The 18,382-nt window shown below is 39.1% G+C and overlaps 1 protein-coding gene across 1 annotated transcript in view; it reads right to left on the reverse strand.

Moving 5' to 3' along the window:
• The window catches only part of NWD1 (NACHT and WD repeat domain containing 1), a 1,242,814-nt gene that overhangs the window by 884,654 nt on the left and 339,778 nt on the right, over positions 1 to 18,382 (reverse strand). The window contains exon 3 of the mRNA XM_044090721.1: positions 10,450 to 10,804. Within this exon, the coding sequence (XP_043946656.1) occupies positions 10,450 to 10,804 (355 nt within the window). The remainder of the gene's footprint in view (positions 1 to 10,449; positions 10,805 to 18,382) is intronic.

Here is an 18,382-nt window from a genome sequence, read left to right on the forward strand (position 1 = left end):
TGTGCTAACAGGCATAGACTTGTCAGTGTATCTGAGCTGTACTGCTTCAGTGTCTCAGACTCTTCGCAGTGTGCCATGCCACTGGAGCTGTCGGTTCAAGCCATTGTGGACAGCACTGCACTTTGTTACTAAGTGTATTTAGAACACTCATATGTTTTATATAAATCATCATCATCATCGACACCACCCTTTTCCCATTTTCTACCCGGAGATGGAGTGTCATGTGAACTATTGTCGTCTCTCTCAAGTCGGTGCCACTCTTTTGACTGTCATGCTTGATTGTTGCAGGTCTGTCAGACAATCTCTTTGCTGTACACCCTCATTTCCTTATGCCTTCCTCTTGTCTGTCCCACATCTTCTTAAACAGACAGTCTTCTGTTTTGCAGCACATGTACCTGAAACACCATAATGTGTTCTGTTTGACCTATGTAACTGGAGCTACTTGAGCTTATGCCCTGATGTCCTCATTTCTTCATCTGTCCCAGGGTGTGCATCCCACCACCCATCTTAGACACTTCATCTCCATCACCTGTATCTTCCTCAGCTGCTCTGCCTTCACTGTCCAGGTTTCTGTACCATACAGTAGTACTGGTCACACCTCTGTTCTATACACCTACTTTTCAGCTTCTTTGGCATTCTTCTTTCACGCACTACCTTTGACACTGTGCCAGTTGGCTGTAGCCCCTCTTATTCTAGCTTTGACCTCATTCAGACTTCCCTTCTCTTCAACCTATTGACCTGTATCACTGTTTTCCTGTCTATCACAGTTCTCATCTTCTTCTGATTTCCCCCATTTACTCCCATAACAATTGTCATCTGTATACGGTTTCATATCATGTCCCTTCAGCTTTACATTCCATTCCCCTGTCTTTTGCTGAAGTTGTTGTTTAGAGTCCGTTTGTAATGCCACATCATCTGCATACAGCAGCTTTGTTGATCTGTCCCCCTCCAACTTTTTTGCTAGTGTAGTTTGTCACTAGTATGAACAACAGTGGGCTCAGAGCTGAACCCTGATGCACACCCACTCCCAATGTGAACTCTGTGAGGCCGGACACTGTTTGTACTTGTCATTGGTTTCTTGTGCCTGCACTAATTCTACCAATGTTTATAAGACTTTAAATCCTTGCAGGACTATACACACATGCACACACACACACTTATGTATGTATGCATATTTACATATCTGTGTATGTGAGTGTGTGTATACATACATGTGTGTGTGTGTGTGTGTGTGTGTGTGTGTGTGTGTGTGTGTGTGTGTGCGTGTGTGCGTCTGTGCGTGTGTGTGTGTGTGTGTGTGTGTGTGTGTGTGTGTGTGTGTGTGTGTATGTATGTATGTATATGGATCCAAATAAACTGGTCGACTTGTGAAAGTCATCTGCTTTCCAGCCTGCTTAATTTGGTTAACAGGAAAGCTAACTAACACTTGTGTGAGATTGCATTAGGGGATGGGAAATATGCCCTCTCCCCACTATTGTGAGATCATGGAGTTGGAATATTTAAGTAGCGGATGGTGTGGGGGAGCAAGGGAGCTTCCCTCTGCAAAAAAAAAAATGTATGATGATTATTTTTAGTATATCCATAACTGTGTGTGTATATGTATATATATATATATATATATATATATATATATATATATATATGTATGTGTGTGTGTATATATATATATATATTTTTTTTACATATTATATATATATATATATATATATATATATATATATATATATGTATATATACAAGCATCTTTAAATGATTGAAGTACTGAATGTTCAGACTACAGAAGATCAATCCCAGTACATTAAATGTTTAAAATACCAAAATTCAACAGATCCAAAGAGGAGCACGCTTTCTTCTTCCAATCCATTAACTCTACAAGTAACTTGACCACGTCATTGGAATAGTGGTAGTGTTATGAAATGGGAAGAGTTTTTCTAAGGTCAGGTGCAGAATTGTTGGTGGGACAGGGGCAGGGTTAAGGGTGGCATGTATTAGTAAAATGGGTAGGAAAACATGAACCCTGCCCCTAGCCCTAACTTTACACTTGACCTTAGAAAACCCTTTCCCGTGGCACTATTACTGCACATGATGTCCAGTTTAGAACCTATTCATTAATACACACACACACACACACACACACACACACACACACACACACACACACACACACACACACACACACAAAGCACATGTATGATATAACTTAACCCCTGCTGTTAACTCTAACACTTACACATTCCCACAAGCATGTCAGTACAGTGTCCTCCTACCTAACCCTGACAGACAGTCATCACTTGCCTACTTGCCTTACCTTAAGAAAAACGCCTTCTATAATAGTATCACAACATAAGGTACTCAAACAGAATCCCTATGCACTAGAGCATGAACAACACTAAAACCATCCCTTAACCTAGCTCTTACTCCAGTCCTACTTGCTAACACTTGCACACACAGTACTGAAACCTGTGGTATCTTCTAAAATTGCGCATTATTGCACACATTAATTTCCCCCACAACTCAAAGAAAGTGCATGTCCTACAAAAACTGAATAGTTGACATTCCTCTGTTTAGTAAACTCTTCAGTTGGCAAAAAGTATTTTCGACTAAAAAAAAATAGCAGTGCACTTTGACAAAGTTATCATTCGACAAGTGAACTGCACTCATATATATTTGTGTATGGGTCCATGTCAACTTCAGTGTTACAGTGTTTTACGGTCCAGTCTCCAAGCCTTAGTTAATGCCTTCAAAGATCTATTTCCTTTAAATCTAGGATCAAAAACCCTTTCCCACAATCAAGCATCTAATCAAGTTCTTTCTTAAAGGACACCAAGGAATTCAGGATTCTTAAATGCAGTGGTAGAGAATTCCACCACCTCCTAGCTCTAATATAAAAAAAAATCATGGCAAAGAAGTTTGAATTTAGTCACAAAACTGCTACTAATTTGTTTGTATTCATAGAGTTAAAGTATGGAGAGGAAATAAAATCCCTATTGTAGTTCCACAGATACAATTGAGATTGCTTTTGTAAGTCGTAATTAAATTCCCTCTTACAAATCTGTAGTTTGTGAACAGAGAGTGTTTGTTTAATCTGTCACCAAAACTCAGATGTTTCACAGAGTAAATCTACCATGTGAAATACCTTTGAAACTTTCTTATTATAAATGCAAATGTCCAATCCGTATTCCAAGATAGGTCTCATAAAAGATTTATAGATCAGGGGCAATACTGCAGCTTCCCTGTTGTTGATGGTCCTTTAGTATTGTTTTTATTTCATAGTAACACTTACTAATGACATTCATGTGTGGATCAGAAGAAACTGTCGTATCTGCTTCCACTCCCAGGTCACAGTCTCTTAATTCCTCCTAAATATGATCAGCGTAGGAAAAGCAGTATATTGAATGTACAATGCTGGAATGTTCAAAATACCTACTTCTCTACATGTGTGGAAAGCTGGACTTAACCTCCTCCTTGCAGGACCTATTTTAGCACTCTTTTCCAAATGTCACAAACAGGGTAGTGGGATTGTTTGTTGATTGGCACAGTGTATCCATATAGTACATGCATGCTAATAGTAGGTATTTTGAGCTGAACAATGTAAAGTTTCAAGATTTTGACTTTTCAGGGTTTTGAATTCAGTATAATGTCGTTCAGTATACTACTAATTATTAGGTTGTGTCGTAACCTACATGTACACATATATGTATGTATGTATATATATTTATATATATATATATATATATATATATATATATAAATATATATATATATATATATATATATATATGTATGTATATATATATATATATATATATATATATGTGTGTGTGTGTGTGTGTGTACATATATATATATATATATATATATATATGTATATATATATGTATATATAGGTTCTGTTCAAACATTCAGACTTTCAAGAGTTTGATCATTTGAAATGTCAGCTACAGAATTAAAAAAAAAGAACTTTTTGAACATTGTTGCTGTTTAGGTAGGCAAGATCCCTGTACAGTGGGGATCTGGAATTTTGCCCTTTCCCCCACTGTATTGTGATATCAGAGTTGGTATATGTATAAAATTATCTGGGAGTGCATGGGTGTTAGCCTGCTTGCAAAAATAGCTTTTGTTTTGCTTTGAATCTTTGTGATTCTAAGTATTGTGGATTTGAATCTTTGAGATTAGTATATGAACTTTTCAAAATTTGAATGTCTATCATATAGGTTGGCCTAATGGTTAAGGTGTTTGCCTTACAAACACAAGGTGCAGGGTTTGAGTCTCACAAGGGATAATTGGCTAGGCTTAAAATGGCTCGTAAGAGCAGTTAGCTTAGTACTAACCTATGAACCTATACACAAGTGCCATTTGTTTTGTTGTGGGTTGCTTTATTCAGATTTTTTTTAGCATTAAAATTGTCACTGCTACAGTTCTCATTACATCCATACCTCTCAACTTTCCAGATTTTCACAGTATATGTAGATTTTTTGCCTCATATATTTGGTCTGTTCCTCATAAAATTTGCAGTTTTTTGGAAAATCGTTGAGGATTGAAGTGCCTAAATAATACTAAATAATGAGACATTTGAGTATCAAGACTTCATATCCTTCAGAAAATACGTAATAATACAAAGCTTGTTATTGTAACAACTTTCTAAGTTTATAGGAGCAATATTTAAAATCTGCCCCTATTTTTAGGTCTTTGTCCGACCATTATTTCTGGCTTTATCCAGATTTGTTGTGCTCACAGGTTGTGAGGTATGATTACATCATATTTGAGATATGGAACATCAGCTATAGTGTAATGTATTTTTCCATGGTTTATGGTTAGGCTGGGGGGTTGTGGAATTAATTTAATTTACAGAGGTATTGTTATTTAAAGGTTTACTTAGGATTATGATCACAAATATAAATGTTCCATTTACATTTGTGATAATTTCAAATCAGATTTTTTTTGTTTTTGATTTTGTCACAAGTAGAACTGTGCTATGTTTTGTGTTTTGTGCAGTAGTATTTGTGATAACTCATAATATACTCATATAGATGTGCATATATGGGAGCTGTTTGGATGGTTGAGCAAGTTTTGGTCAAGTAGCATGACATTGTTCACAAATAGATGAGTTATGGTACTTCAGCGATTGTATTATGTCAGATGAGCTTGGTGTCCCTTTCAGAGTGCACATTTAAAGCTGTCCACAGGATTCACTGGGACAAGTTTAACTGAAAAATATTTGATGCTCTGTGACTCTGAGTACAGAATGACAGAAAAATATATAAACACGTATATAGTTAAGATTAAGGGGGTGGTAGTGGAAAGGTCAAAAACACCAAGTTCCTGGGGGTGCACATCTCAGATGACCTACCTGGTCGACTCATATTAGCCCACACAGTGAAGAAGGCACAACAACGTCTTCACTTTCTAGGGAAACTGAGGAGGGCAAACCTGTCTCAGTCCATCCTCAAAGCCTTCTACGGGGGACTATCTAGAGCACCCTTTCAAATAACATCATAGTTTGGTATGGTAACTGCAAAGCATCTGACCACAAGACTCTCCTGAGGGTAGTGAGGACAGCAGAAAAAATCATTGGTTTCTCGCTCCCATCCATGAATGATCTGCACAAGGTTCTGTATGTGGGAAGGGCTAGGAAGATAATCAACGATCCCACTGACTCTGCCTATGGCATGTACTTCCATCTTTCCTCAGCCAGATGGTAGCGCAGCTTACACTTCAAAACATCTAGACTGAACAGAAGCTTCTTCCCTCTATCCATAAGGCTGATGAACTTGAATGCCAGGTATGACAGTAAATAATTAGATTAGTATGACACTTGTTATGAAGTATCAGCTATGGTAATCACTCTGGCAAATTGCTTCAGTAATTGGCACAATTAGCCTGATCTCTTATGCTATTACTTCCTGAATGTACAATAGTCAAGAGTGAGTCACCACATCATACATGTGCAATGGGAACATCAGAATATATGATACTACAGCTGATGAAGTGCAAAAGCAGTCACAATGTGATGTCATAGTCTTGCAATACCTACTAGTATAATGTCTTCCTGTCCAATTGTAGTAATTTATTGTGTCGTTAATATTTTAATTATTAGTGTATGTGCATTAGTCTTACTGTCATTCAAACTATGTGTTCATTGTTATGTCTTGGATGGGGACCAAAGCAACGTAATTTCATTCAGCTTGCACTGCTGTGTATATCCGATCGACAATAAAGTTTACTTTGACTTGATAGTTGGATACGTTTGATTAGGTTGTATATTTGTTTCATCATGTGCAGATTTTACTTTACAAAGTGTCTGTTTACATTTATTGAACTATGCTGCAGTCAAATTATGGGTTATCAGCTATAGCGTATTTCATGGTTATTTTCCTTTGTTTAGAATTGAGAAGATGTGAAGTGTGGGTGTGTAATATAGAGTACTATGAGTGGGTCACTGATGCTAACTGCATTATTATGTGTTCAAGAGGTGAATGCCAAGAAAATCACCACAAGAGCAAAGCTCGAGAGGTGAATCATGGCATCCATGTTGAGAACACACAGTATTAGATTAGCATCGTTGACTTGCTCCTAATTCTTTGTAGTGTATGGACCTTTATCTCCTCCATGTACTGCTAGTGAAATTAAAGATTGAGGAAAAAGCACTAAGTGTTTTGCCAGCTTTCAAAGCCATAAAACTTTTCGTGAGTGCTATCAGAAGGGCAGTGCCACTAGGTCCTTTAAATTTACACTCACTTTCAATGCCTCTCAACTGTCCTTATTTTTGCCTCATATGTTGGCTTTGTTTCTCTTAATGTCCTTGGTTTTAGGACAAATTACTGAGGACTGAAGACATTAAATAATTGCATACATTTAGGTTTCAGAGTTTGTATCCTTCAGAAAATCAGGTGAACACACATTGTGTTATTCTACTAGCCTGATAAGTTTAGAACAGGAAATCAGGGACATGTTAACAATGGACAGCAGACAAACACATCTTTTATTCTGCCTCTTTCATTTGTACTGGTTGATTTCACTGCCTAGCCTGAAACCTGACTTTAACTTTAGCAGGGGGTGGTTAACATTTGTTAAGGTTGAGTCTAGCACCACTGTAGAGTTTAACTGATTTGTCTTTTTCTGAATATCAGAGTATAATCAGCACTCTCCATGCACTACATATCTTTTGTATTCTTTTATAGGTGTGTGGGGGAGTAAAGCTGCCCATATAAAACATACTGTTTTAGAAATAGCTGTACAGTAAGTTTAGTCGTGTTGGCTAGTTAGTTGGTGATATTTTTTGTTGTGCATTGGGGGTACATGTTTAGGTGTACTGCTTTGATTGCAGATATAAACTGTTTACATTTGCCTTCATTGTTTGATCCGTATGTGATTTAGTCTAAGTTGACATTGGTTGATGTACTATGTCTCAACTAATGCAATCTTTGATGTATGGAAACATAATCATATTATGTATTTGGCAGCATTCTGCTGTTGCTACAAATAATATGCCATTTTTGTGCTTTACCATAGGCACTAGGCTGAGGTAAGGGCATTGACAGTGTGCTCTGCCATACTAGTGAAGCTGTGCAGTACTGTACATTACCATTAGGATATTCAACCAGTTTTAGTAAATGGACTCCTTCTCTTTGTTTGTTTGATCTTGTCTATTTTCTGTCTGTTTTATTTTAATTTTTTATACACCTTTCTTTAGAATAGTATATCGTACATCTGCTAATTCTGGGAGTTTTTCTCTACAGGGTTCCTGTGAGAATGGGCAGTGTACAATGCAAAAACCAGAAATCGGGTAAAGCCAAGATGTGCATATAAAAATTCAGCCACAATAAAAATGAACTCAGAATGTAAATCAACAAAACATTTAATAAAACCCATCGCCTTTGGGCTCAACAGTGATGAAGGGTTAATTTTTAGAATGGGCAGTGTACGCAGTTGGACTTTCTCTGATGGGATATATATATATATATAAATATATATATATATATATATATATATATATATATATATATATATATATTTTTTGTGTGTGACTTACCTTCAATTGGTCAACTAACACGTGTCAACATCTTGAAGGTAAACCACTCTACATTGGACCAAAACTTCGATTACCTAGTACACATGTGCTGAGTAAGAACCTCAATGCATGCAACTTTAAAACATTGTTTTTTGCAAGGGGGCAAACTCTCTCACCCCCGGCTAATTATAGAAATTAACTCCCAGGAATGCACAATCCCCAGGGAATGGGAGTATTTTTCTACCTAGCGATTGTCAATCGACTATCTGTGTAATTGACCAAATGTGGTCAATTAAAGAGATATCGACCAAGCCAATGAAACATATATATATATATATAAATATATATAAATATATATATATATATATATATATATATATATATATATATATGTGTATATATATGTGTATATATATATATATATATATATATATATATATATATATGTATATATATATATATATATATATATATCTATAGGTTCACTTTATAATCCTGAAATTCTGAAATACCGAATTTCAGAATCTTGAGATCATAAAGCTGAAACCCCAGAAGCGCAAATTTCAAAATCGCGAATCCTACACTAAACATACACCACACATACACACAACTTCCCCCCACACACAAACACACAAACCTACACTACATACAAGCAGGGAGGCAAGCCCCCATGCACCCCCCCCATACCACCCTACTTAAATATACTAACACCAAGGTCGCACTACACAGACAGACACACAAAAACACCATCATACAAGCTACATTCCCCTCGCACACACACATCACAGTAACAAAACACACTGACACACACTAAAGCCCCTAACCAAAACCCTTACACATTAAATACTTACCTGAACTTCCAGCTATCCATTCACAAACCACAACACCAGAACCACTACTTCAGCATCTCCGGACTTCGGAAATTTGACATTCACGCGTCTGAGGTTTCGAATTTTGTGCTTTCATCTTTATAATCTCGGGATTCTGAAATTCGATATTTCAGAATTTCGGGATTATAAAGTGTTCCCATATATATGTATGTATGTGTATGTATAGATATATATATACATATATATATATATATATATATATACATATATATATATATATATATATGTGTGTGTATATGTGTGTGTATATATATATATATATATATATATATAGATATATATATATATATGGTGGTGGTGTTGCGGTAGCGTTGTCACCTCACAGTAAGACGATGTCCGGTTCGATTCTCAGCTAGATCGTCTTCTGCATGGAGACATGCGTGAATGGGCGTACCTTCGTTGAAGGTTGTGCATCAGGGCTGGTAACTCGGCACGTAAAAATCAACTACCAATCATTAGCGGACCGGAGTTCCGCTGTGGCGACCCTTAACCGGGAAAAGCTGAAAGACACAACAATATATATATATATGTATATATATATATATATATATATATATATATATATATATATATATATATATATATCAATTTCTAGATTGACCCTGGCAATTTACCATGCTATTATCAATAAGTTACATGAAGCAGTGATATCACTGGAGCTCTGCAGTGCCATACTGTGAGTGCTTTATTACTCGTAATTACGTGTGTTAGCTGTTCCTTGCCATTTGTGCTCTACTATGCTGCTGCTGCTGAAACAATGGAAACCATCTGTGCTCTCATATTATGTAACTAGTACTATGCACTACCATGCTATTTGCTGTGCCTTGCTAATTATGCCATTTTATTCAGTACTATGTATATTGTGTCAAACCACTGACAATCTTCTGTACTATGATGTGTTACTGTTCCCATACTGTGCCATGCCACCTATATATTACAACGCCAGAGATAATCTGTTCTGTACAGTCTCTAGTGACACAGGCCACTTGATGGTCTACAGCTTATACTAAACCACATAAGTGAGGCCAAACAGCTGTGCAGTGTCTGCATTCTGATATGTTTTTGGTGTCATGCTGTACCATACCACTTGTATGGTGTTATGCCATTGATGTCAAGCTGTGGTACATCTTTGGTATGATATGTCACTGCTGTTTCTCTCTGTTATTGTGTACATAACTGTATTATACCACTGATGGCAGTTGTTCTACTTTTATATGCCATTGGTAAAATGCTGTACCAAGCTAGTGGTACTGTTCTGTGCTATCCTTAGAGTACCACAGTATTACTGCTTTAGCTTTGATGTCATCTGTGCAGTGCCTTGTCATTTAAGAGAAACAGCGCCGCACTGAGTGCTATACTGTGCTGTGCCACACTATTTAAATGAAATACTGAAATTATAGATAAAAGTTGATTAAAGGTAATATGCTGATGCAATTTGCAAGTCTTCTGTACCACAAATATAAAGTAGAAAACCATTTGCAATCGGACATTTTACCCTTCTTTTGGCCATTGGTATTATATACACTTAATCCTTTTGTCAACACTCACCTGATTTGAAATACTGATGTTTCTGTTCTTCACTGAGTGTCCCTCTATTTGCTGCAGTTAAAGCTGCAGAACGAAGTAGTTTTGCTAACTGAGACTCAATAGTTTTCCAAGCTTTGACGTCATGTTCATGCTGCTGCTGATTGACTGGGTTTTTGTCATTATAGTGAGATAGTTTAGTATCGATTGGCTGTAAGACATATACAGGAGGCACAGCATTCTCATCCATCCAGTACCACTCCTTAAGAAGTGTGGTGGAACTATCATCTGATCTGAGGTTGGAATAAAGAACATCAAACTCCTCCTGTTGTATTACACGGGGAATAGGTCGATACCCATAACGATTTCCAATAAGAGCCTGTAAATGCAGAATCACAAAAAGAAAGAACATTTAATTTGGTAAATTAGTTTTAGTTCTGTTTCATGTTCGGACAGAATAACCCACACAGACTAAATGTACCTAGGACTTGCACAAAGTTGAGAATATTCTCCTTGAATTATTGACATCATGGGTAAATCATGTATTTTTTACATCATAGCTGCCATACGTGGGTCAATATTAGATAATCGAATTTTCAAAAGTTCAACTGTCACATGGTCGACACTATATGCTCGAACTTTTTAAAGTTCGAAAATCTAATAAAAAAAATAAACTACACAAATAACCTACCTGAATGTTTTAAGCAGGGGGCCAAACCCCTCTGCACCCCCGCTCTTTAAATATACCAACTTCGAGATCGCACAATAGTGCAGAAAAGGGAAATCTTCCCATTCCACGCTGTACGGAGATCTCCGTTAAAACATTTGAACTCTCAAAAATTCTATCATATGGTGTCGACCATATGATAGTTGAACGTTTGAAAGTTCGATCATCTAATATAGAGCTGTCATACGTATAGCATTATTTATTCTTACAGAGAAGAATGCACTGAAGAGTAAAACATTTCATGTGCATTTGCTATAATCATCTGAAGTATCTCCCTAAAACATTTAACGATTGCACATTTTCATTCTTATGACTTAAATCAAGACTCACTATAAAATACCCTAATATATGTTTCTCTGTCTTAAACTTTGGATAGGTTTAACTTAGCCTTTTTTAGCAGATCTGTATTATATAATCGAAAATGCAGTTCAGCGAACGGCACTTACATTGAAAATGCCATTCAGCGAATCCACTCTTGTGGGGGGGCTGCATCCTCCACACCCCCTGCTAATTTTATATACCAACTCCAAGATCTCACTATAGTGAGGAAAGGGCAAATTTTCTGATCTTAACTGTAGTGCAATCTCACTATGAACTGTTCGCTGAATGGCATTTTCGATGCACTTCCCATTCGCTGAACTAAATTTACGATTATATAATGTAGATCCTTTTTTAGCAAGTCCATCATATTTGGCACGGTCATTTCCCCATTCTGACTTCTCTGTGTTATTATTCCTTAGTTTCCTGCCAGCCAGACTAAACCTGTTGCATCAGTGCCACTATTTTGATGACATGCATTTAAATAAGCAGGGACAGATAATCCACCTGCATCTCAAACTATCATTCTGGGAGTGCAAAATTAATTTTCAATTTTGTTTCTAACATACAGATGCAGGTGATTCAGGTTACATCTCTGTATGTGGCCACTGTGATCCACCATACCACGCGTTACCCTCGCACACACAAATGATCCAAATGTATTAAAACTTGTAAATTGTGTACTGGTATGGCAGCAGGATATACCTTATCCTGCTTCAAGTAAAGAAAACTTTGTACTGTGGTACATAACTTGCAGCCCTCACTTTACATCACACACCTAGCCTTACTTCTTAGCTTGCGTTATCAATATGTTAAGCATTAATTTTACTAGTCCAGTGAAGAAACGGTCCTAGTATGAAAACTCTGAAACAGACAAAAATAATTTACAGGAAAGAGTTTGTTTGGGACCACCTGAAGTGTTCTTGCTCACAAATGCAATCCTACTTTAAAAATACAGCATTTACAGTAGGATGATGAGACAACCATGTTTGAGATTAGCAACAAAACCTCTCTTTGTTTATTAAAATGGCCCATAGAAGATACAGCTGTGAGAAAAATTTGCTCACCATACCTGTGATGATAACTCAGTGTCCGTTAGTGTGCAAGATGTAACAAAATAAAACTTATAATCTTGTCCTTTGCAGGTAAATCTTACAACTGTGATTCTACTCTTCAAAAAAACACACACACACGCGCGCGCATAAGCACACAAACGCACATGCACCTGCATGTGTACATTCTGAGAGGAGCTGAGGAGGACTTCACCTCTCAGGTCTAAATAATCAGCTGTTGTAGCATAAAGGTTCAAAGCTCTGGCTACAGTCCAGGAAGCCTGTATTTGACTAGCAATATGAGAGCTTGGGTTCCTATCAGATAACCAAAGATGTATTTTGTCGAATGTGTCTTGGTCGAACTTGAAATGTCGAAAAGGCAAAATGACAAAGTGACATATAAGTGAATTCTTTCCCTGGGGAAAGAAGTCGCTTGGCCGCTTTGTCACTTTGGCATTTTCGGCACTGTAGTGCGATCTAGGAGTTGGTATATTTTAAGTAGGGGGGGTGTGGGGAGCACACCCCCCATGTGGGGTGTGGGGGGGGCGAAGCCTCCCACTTTATGCAATGTTTTAATGTCTTTTTTTTTTTTTTGGGAGTTGTTCAATGTTTTGTGAATTTGAACTTTAGAGTTCAATATAACAATGTTCGATCATTTGATCGTTCATTGTTATAATATAGACCCAAGAGCTTGGTGCACCTGGTGCATGCCCATCCTGAGGGGAGTGTGGGGCAAAGTACGATGCTTACTGTCACAGTGCCTTGGAAGAGGGTGGTGGAATAGAGGCATCTGTGTGGGAGGATGACTCACCAAGCCACCATCTGGTGATAGCATTCATTATCAAGTACATAAGACGATGCACTGTGAGATCCCATGATGATGATGTGAGTAGCTCATTTCACTATACAAGGTTACAAGGTTGGGATCATTCAGATGTTCTCATAGCTTGGATCCTTGCAGTAACACAAATAACTCTCATTGCTGCCTGAATAGCAGCCAGTCCAGAAGTCTTTCCACTCAGGGGTTCTGGTTACTCCAACCACAGATGACTAAATGTGCTTGAGTACAGTTGGAGAGGCTTGATGGTCAGCAGCCACAGGAGAAAAACATACGAAAAAGCTGGCAAAGTAGGATCAGTTTTTGAAATCCTGAGAAAACGAGCATTTTGTTGACATTTTGAAACACACATGCACACACACTATCCTACATTCCAGAAAGTGCAGCTTCAATGTCTGTCATCTTGACATATGATGTTATGTTGTCCTGTCTCGCCTTCATTCTTACTTGGATAGATTCAGAGCCGATACTCGGCTCCGACTCGGCTGAATACACAGCTGGAAGTCTCAAACTTGGCTCGTGGCAAGGGAGGTATCCCATGATGCAGTGGTGCAACTCTCTAGTTCTCGTTTGCCACTTTACGAGGTTGGATGTTCTCTTCTTGGCCTTGGCTAAGTTTTTTGTCTTTTGCATTCTATTACTTTAAACCAGTTAGGATTTATATTAGTGTACTGCCTGCTGTGAAACTTTAGCTTTACTGTGTAGCTTAGTTTTATCTCCTTTTTCCGCTGTTGTGTGCTTTTGCTTGGCTGTCGTTTTTTTGCAGGCCTGTACTTGTATCCCGTAGTTATTTACTATAGTGGTGCTTTAAAAAATACGTGTAGTGTTGTGTGTTGTTTTCTGGTCACTTGGTTTAGCTTGGTTAGTTCATTAGCTCATTTAAATTAGAGAGCTAATTGCCCATTTTAGTTAGAGGGCTGGTAGTGTTAGTAGTGTTAGTGTATTCTGTCTCTCCCTTTATTATATCTTTCTAGGTCCATTTAAATTAGAGGTCCTAGTACTCGTTTTAGTCAGAGCAAAGATAGTTCTAATTATATTCTTTAGATGTGCTGTGTTTGTTAAATTAGTGTGTTTTATATTTCTAGAAGTGGTGTGAGTTTACTTGGTGCTTGTTATTCTTATAGGACCTTTTTCTTCCTAACATGTCCAAAGACTCTAGGGAGAAAGAACATAAGCCTTCGGGCTTTAAAAAATGTCAAAAATGCACCCAGAAAATGTCTATTACAGACAGACATGGCATTTGTGTCTATTATTTAGGAGCTATCCATCTCCAGAAAAATTGCACTTTCTGCCACTCCTTTAGCGCACGTTTGTTGCAGGAAAGGAAAAACAAATTGATTGTCAAAGGGCTCTTGAAACCGACCTTTGAGGAAACTGTACAGAGTGCTTCTTCTTCTTCATCCTCTTCTTCTTCTAAGACAAATAAACCAACTAAAAGGCCCTCTCCTGTCTCTTCGGCTCAGTCCGAGCCCCCTGAAAAATTGTCTAAAATTTCGCAGCCATCAACCTCCTCAGCTCCATAGGCTTTGGAACTGACGGAGATAATTATCATTGACAAACCTGGTACTTTGGCTCCAAGGTCTTCGGAGTCAAAAGAAAAGTGTCTCTGAGACGGTCCATTGATATTCCACCAGTCTTCCCTACCTTGAAATCTCCCATTTTGGAGAGATCTCATTCACCAACTCTATCCTCCAGGTCCTCTAGGAGCCTATCTGATGATGATGTGGAGAGGGTGGTGTGCAGACTTTTGACCTCGCCGGTGCTAACTAAATTGTTCTCAGCTCTGACCCAACAGGTTTTGAGCCTTCTAAGACTGTTACATCCACTGTCATTCCTCCCTCGAGTCATGCTGGATCTTCAAAGCTGGAATGCCAAGTACCACTTTCTGTAGACCCATCGGTTCCGGGACACCCTTCGGAGATTACAGAACCAATATCTGCTCTGACACTCTCGGTGCCATGTCTGGGAGACGAAGTTCTCCGGTCGGCCCCGAGGGGGAACACTTGGAACCGAACTTCTTTGGTTCCAAGCCTACCCCCCAGTGCGTCTGTTCGGGTGAGATCGGCTCCTACAGGAGCTCGGCCTCGGAGCCTGTCTTTCTGGGGCTGGGAGTGTGTTCTGTCTCCTTGTAGTTGGAGTTATCCTTGGAACCATTGGGTTCTGCTTTCGAGCTGATGAGGAGTGTGCTGTCTTCTCTACAGCTCTACACAAGGATACTTGCATTCGTCCTCCTAAGGCACCGGCTACTGTCTCGACACCACCTCATCTGCAAGACAGCAGAGATTCAGAGCCTCAGGAACCCCCACTGTGCAAACCCCTCTCTTCTGAGGCCTCCCCAGAATACCATTCTGTGGATCCCCCTCGAAAGAGGACGTGCAAGAGGAAGAATATAGACTCCCCTGATGAGTCTGTCACCTCAGACACTGACCTCGAGGAGTCAGAAGGGTCCCCACGCTCGTCCTCTGAAGATATCTCATTTGCAGATATCCTTGAGATCCTAAAGCAGAGAGGCGGCTGGAAAACCATCAACCCTTTTGATGAGGAGTCAGTGTACCTGAAGGCCTTTGGTTCTCAACCTTCAGTCTCCTGGGTGTCTCCACCTTTTGATGAGCTAATGGACTTAGTCATTCGAAAGGCATGGGTGTCACCTCACACTGTGGAACCAGTCCCGTGGAAGCCAAACAAGTTTTTGTCAGCCCCCACTGGAAAAGATTTTCTTACAAAAGGTGCACCTGTAGATGCTATGGTGGTGACAGCAGCCACCAAGAAGGAAGTTTCTGAGAAATCCTCATCTGTTCATCCTCCGAACAAAGATTCTCGAACGATGGACAGATATGGGAAGCATGTCTTTTCGTCAATGACTTTTACACTTCGATTGCTGAACTACCTCACATGCTTTACAAGGCTACAAAGAAATCTCCTGAAAGAGCTAGGAGATACTTTGCAAGGTTAATTGGCTGCGGGGGTGACTGAGAAAGTCTCCTCCCAGCTGTCCACCTTAAATTCTATCAACTCCTCCATGAGACTGATATTTTATGGCGCGAGTAGGGCAGCGGGTTCAGGAGTTTCCTTGAGGAGACACTCCTGGATGTGCTTGTGTAATTTTGTGGAACATTTTAAGTCTACCTTTACTAATGCCCTTTTTATGGTTCCTCACTGGTTTTGGACCCAAAATTAAAGACACACTCACCAGATGCAAGCAGGAAGGGAAAACTCTCTCTACCATTGGAGTAAGTTTTTCAGTACCTTCAAGACCTTACCCTAAAAGTCAGAAGAGTGGAAAATGTGGTTCAAAGGATCCCAGGGATCTTTCCAAGATGCACAAGGTGAATCCTTCGCCAGGGGCAGAGGGGGAGGCAACAATGAGTCGTCCTAGAGTCAGGGGGGGGGGGTCCGCAAAACCAGGGTGACCAGGATTCCTTTTGTGAATGTCCTTATCAGTACTCCTGAAAGGAGGTCTGCCTGCTCTATTCTGGATGCAGTTGGGGGACGTTTATCTTTGTACCCAGAAGCCTGACAAAGTATCACAAAAGATAAGTGGGTACAACACATAATATCCAGAGGATATTCCATTCCCTTTTGCCATCCTGTCCCTCAGATTAGAACAATCCCAGATGTTCCACCCAATCTAAGGGAGCAAGCAGCTATAGAAATCCAAAAGTTGCTGGATAAAAGAGTCATCCAAAAAGTCCCCACACACCAAATAGGATTCAAAGATTGTTTTTGGTGCCAAAAAGAATAGGGAACTGGTGACCCATATTGGTTTCAGACCTGCCCATAGTACCTCTTCTGCTTCACAGACACAGTAAACCGTCTCAAAAATGAAGGCCTACAAGTGTCAACTCTTTTTTTGGATATGTTCAAAGCATTTGACGCAGTCTCACACCAAATCCTGCTAAACAAACTAAACCAATATCATCTATCAAATTCCACTCTTACCTGGTTCCAAAGCTACTTAACTGACAGGTACCAAGCTGTGAAATGGGAAAATTCTCTCTCTCCTCAGCTGCCCATAACTATAGGAGTCCCACAGGGTTCTATCTTAGGACCACTACTATTCACAGTCTTCACAAATGACCTCCATACCTCCACACAGCATGCATCTATAATTCCGTATGCAGATGACACTATCTTAGTCTGTGCTGCACAAAACATTCCCATCCTCCTGCAAACAACCCAGCTAGCATTCTCTGACATTGAAAACTACCTTACCAAAGCCCAACTTATCCTCAATCCAAAGAAAACTCAGCTTATGATTATACCCAGTTCTAACAAAAAGACTAACAGTGAATTCACTATCTACTCCACTAATGCCACTCCAATTACTCCAGTGGCACAGGCTAAGCTATTGGGAATAACCATAGACTCCCACCTAAAATTTGATAGTCATCTCAACTTAACTATTAAAAAAGTACATGCCAAACTGGGGTCGCTCTACCGTATCAAACCATTTCTTACCAACAACACAAGATCAGCCATTGCTCGCTTCCAACTTCTATCCACCCTACTCTATGCATCTCCCATTCTGACTAATCTCAACAAAACTGAACTAAGCAAAATGGAATCCTGCTGTAATAGAATTGCCTGCTTTGCTGCAAATTGCTCATATAGAACTCATCACTGTACTGCTTTGAGACAGCTCTACTGGCTTGAACTGCCCAACCTCCTAACCTACAATCAGCTCTGCCTCTGTCATTCTATCTGTTACCTCCCCAATAAGTGTCCTGCCCTCAAAAACCTAGTACAACATCACTCAGCCAAAAGGCCTCTTAGATCATCAAGCAAATTACTACTATAAATCACCAACAGCTACAGTAGCTTTGGAGATGCACTATATAGTAGTTCAGTGGCTAAAAAATGGAACTCTGTCCCTACAAGCATTCAAAACACATCATCCAAAGCCTCCTTTAAAGACCTCATCAGGCAACATCTCAAGGAAAGTTGGCAATGCCATGATTGCTTCCCAGGCTAGTGAAAGCGGATAACACATACATGCAAAATCTAGAGCACTTGATAATAGTT

The sequence above is a fragment of the Protopterus annectens genome, chromosome 13.part0 (assembly GCF_019279795.1).
Source record: "Protopterus annectens isolate FY-2018-M chromosome 13.part0, PAN1.0, whole genome shotgun sequence".
Lineage (NCBI taxonomy): Eukaryota > Metazoa > Chordata > Ceratodontiformes > Protopteridae > Protopterus > Protopterus annectens.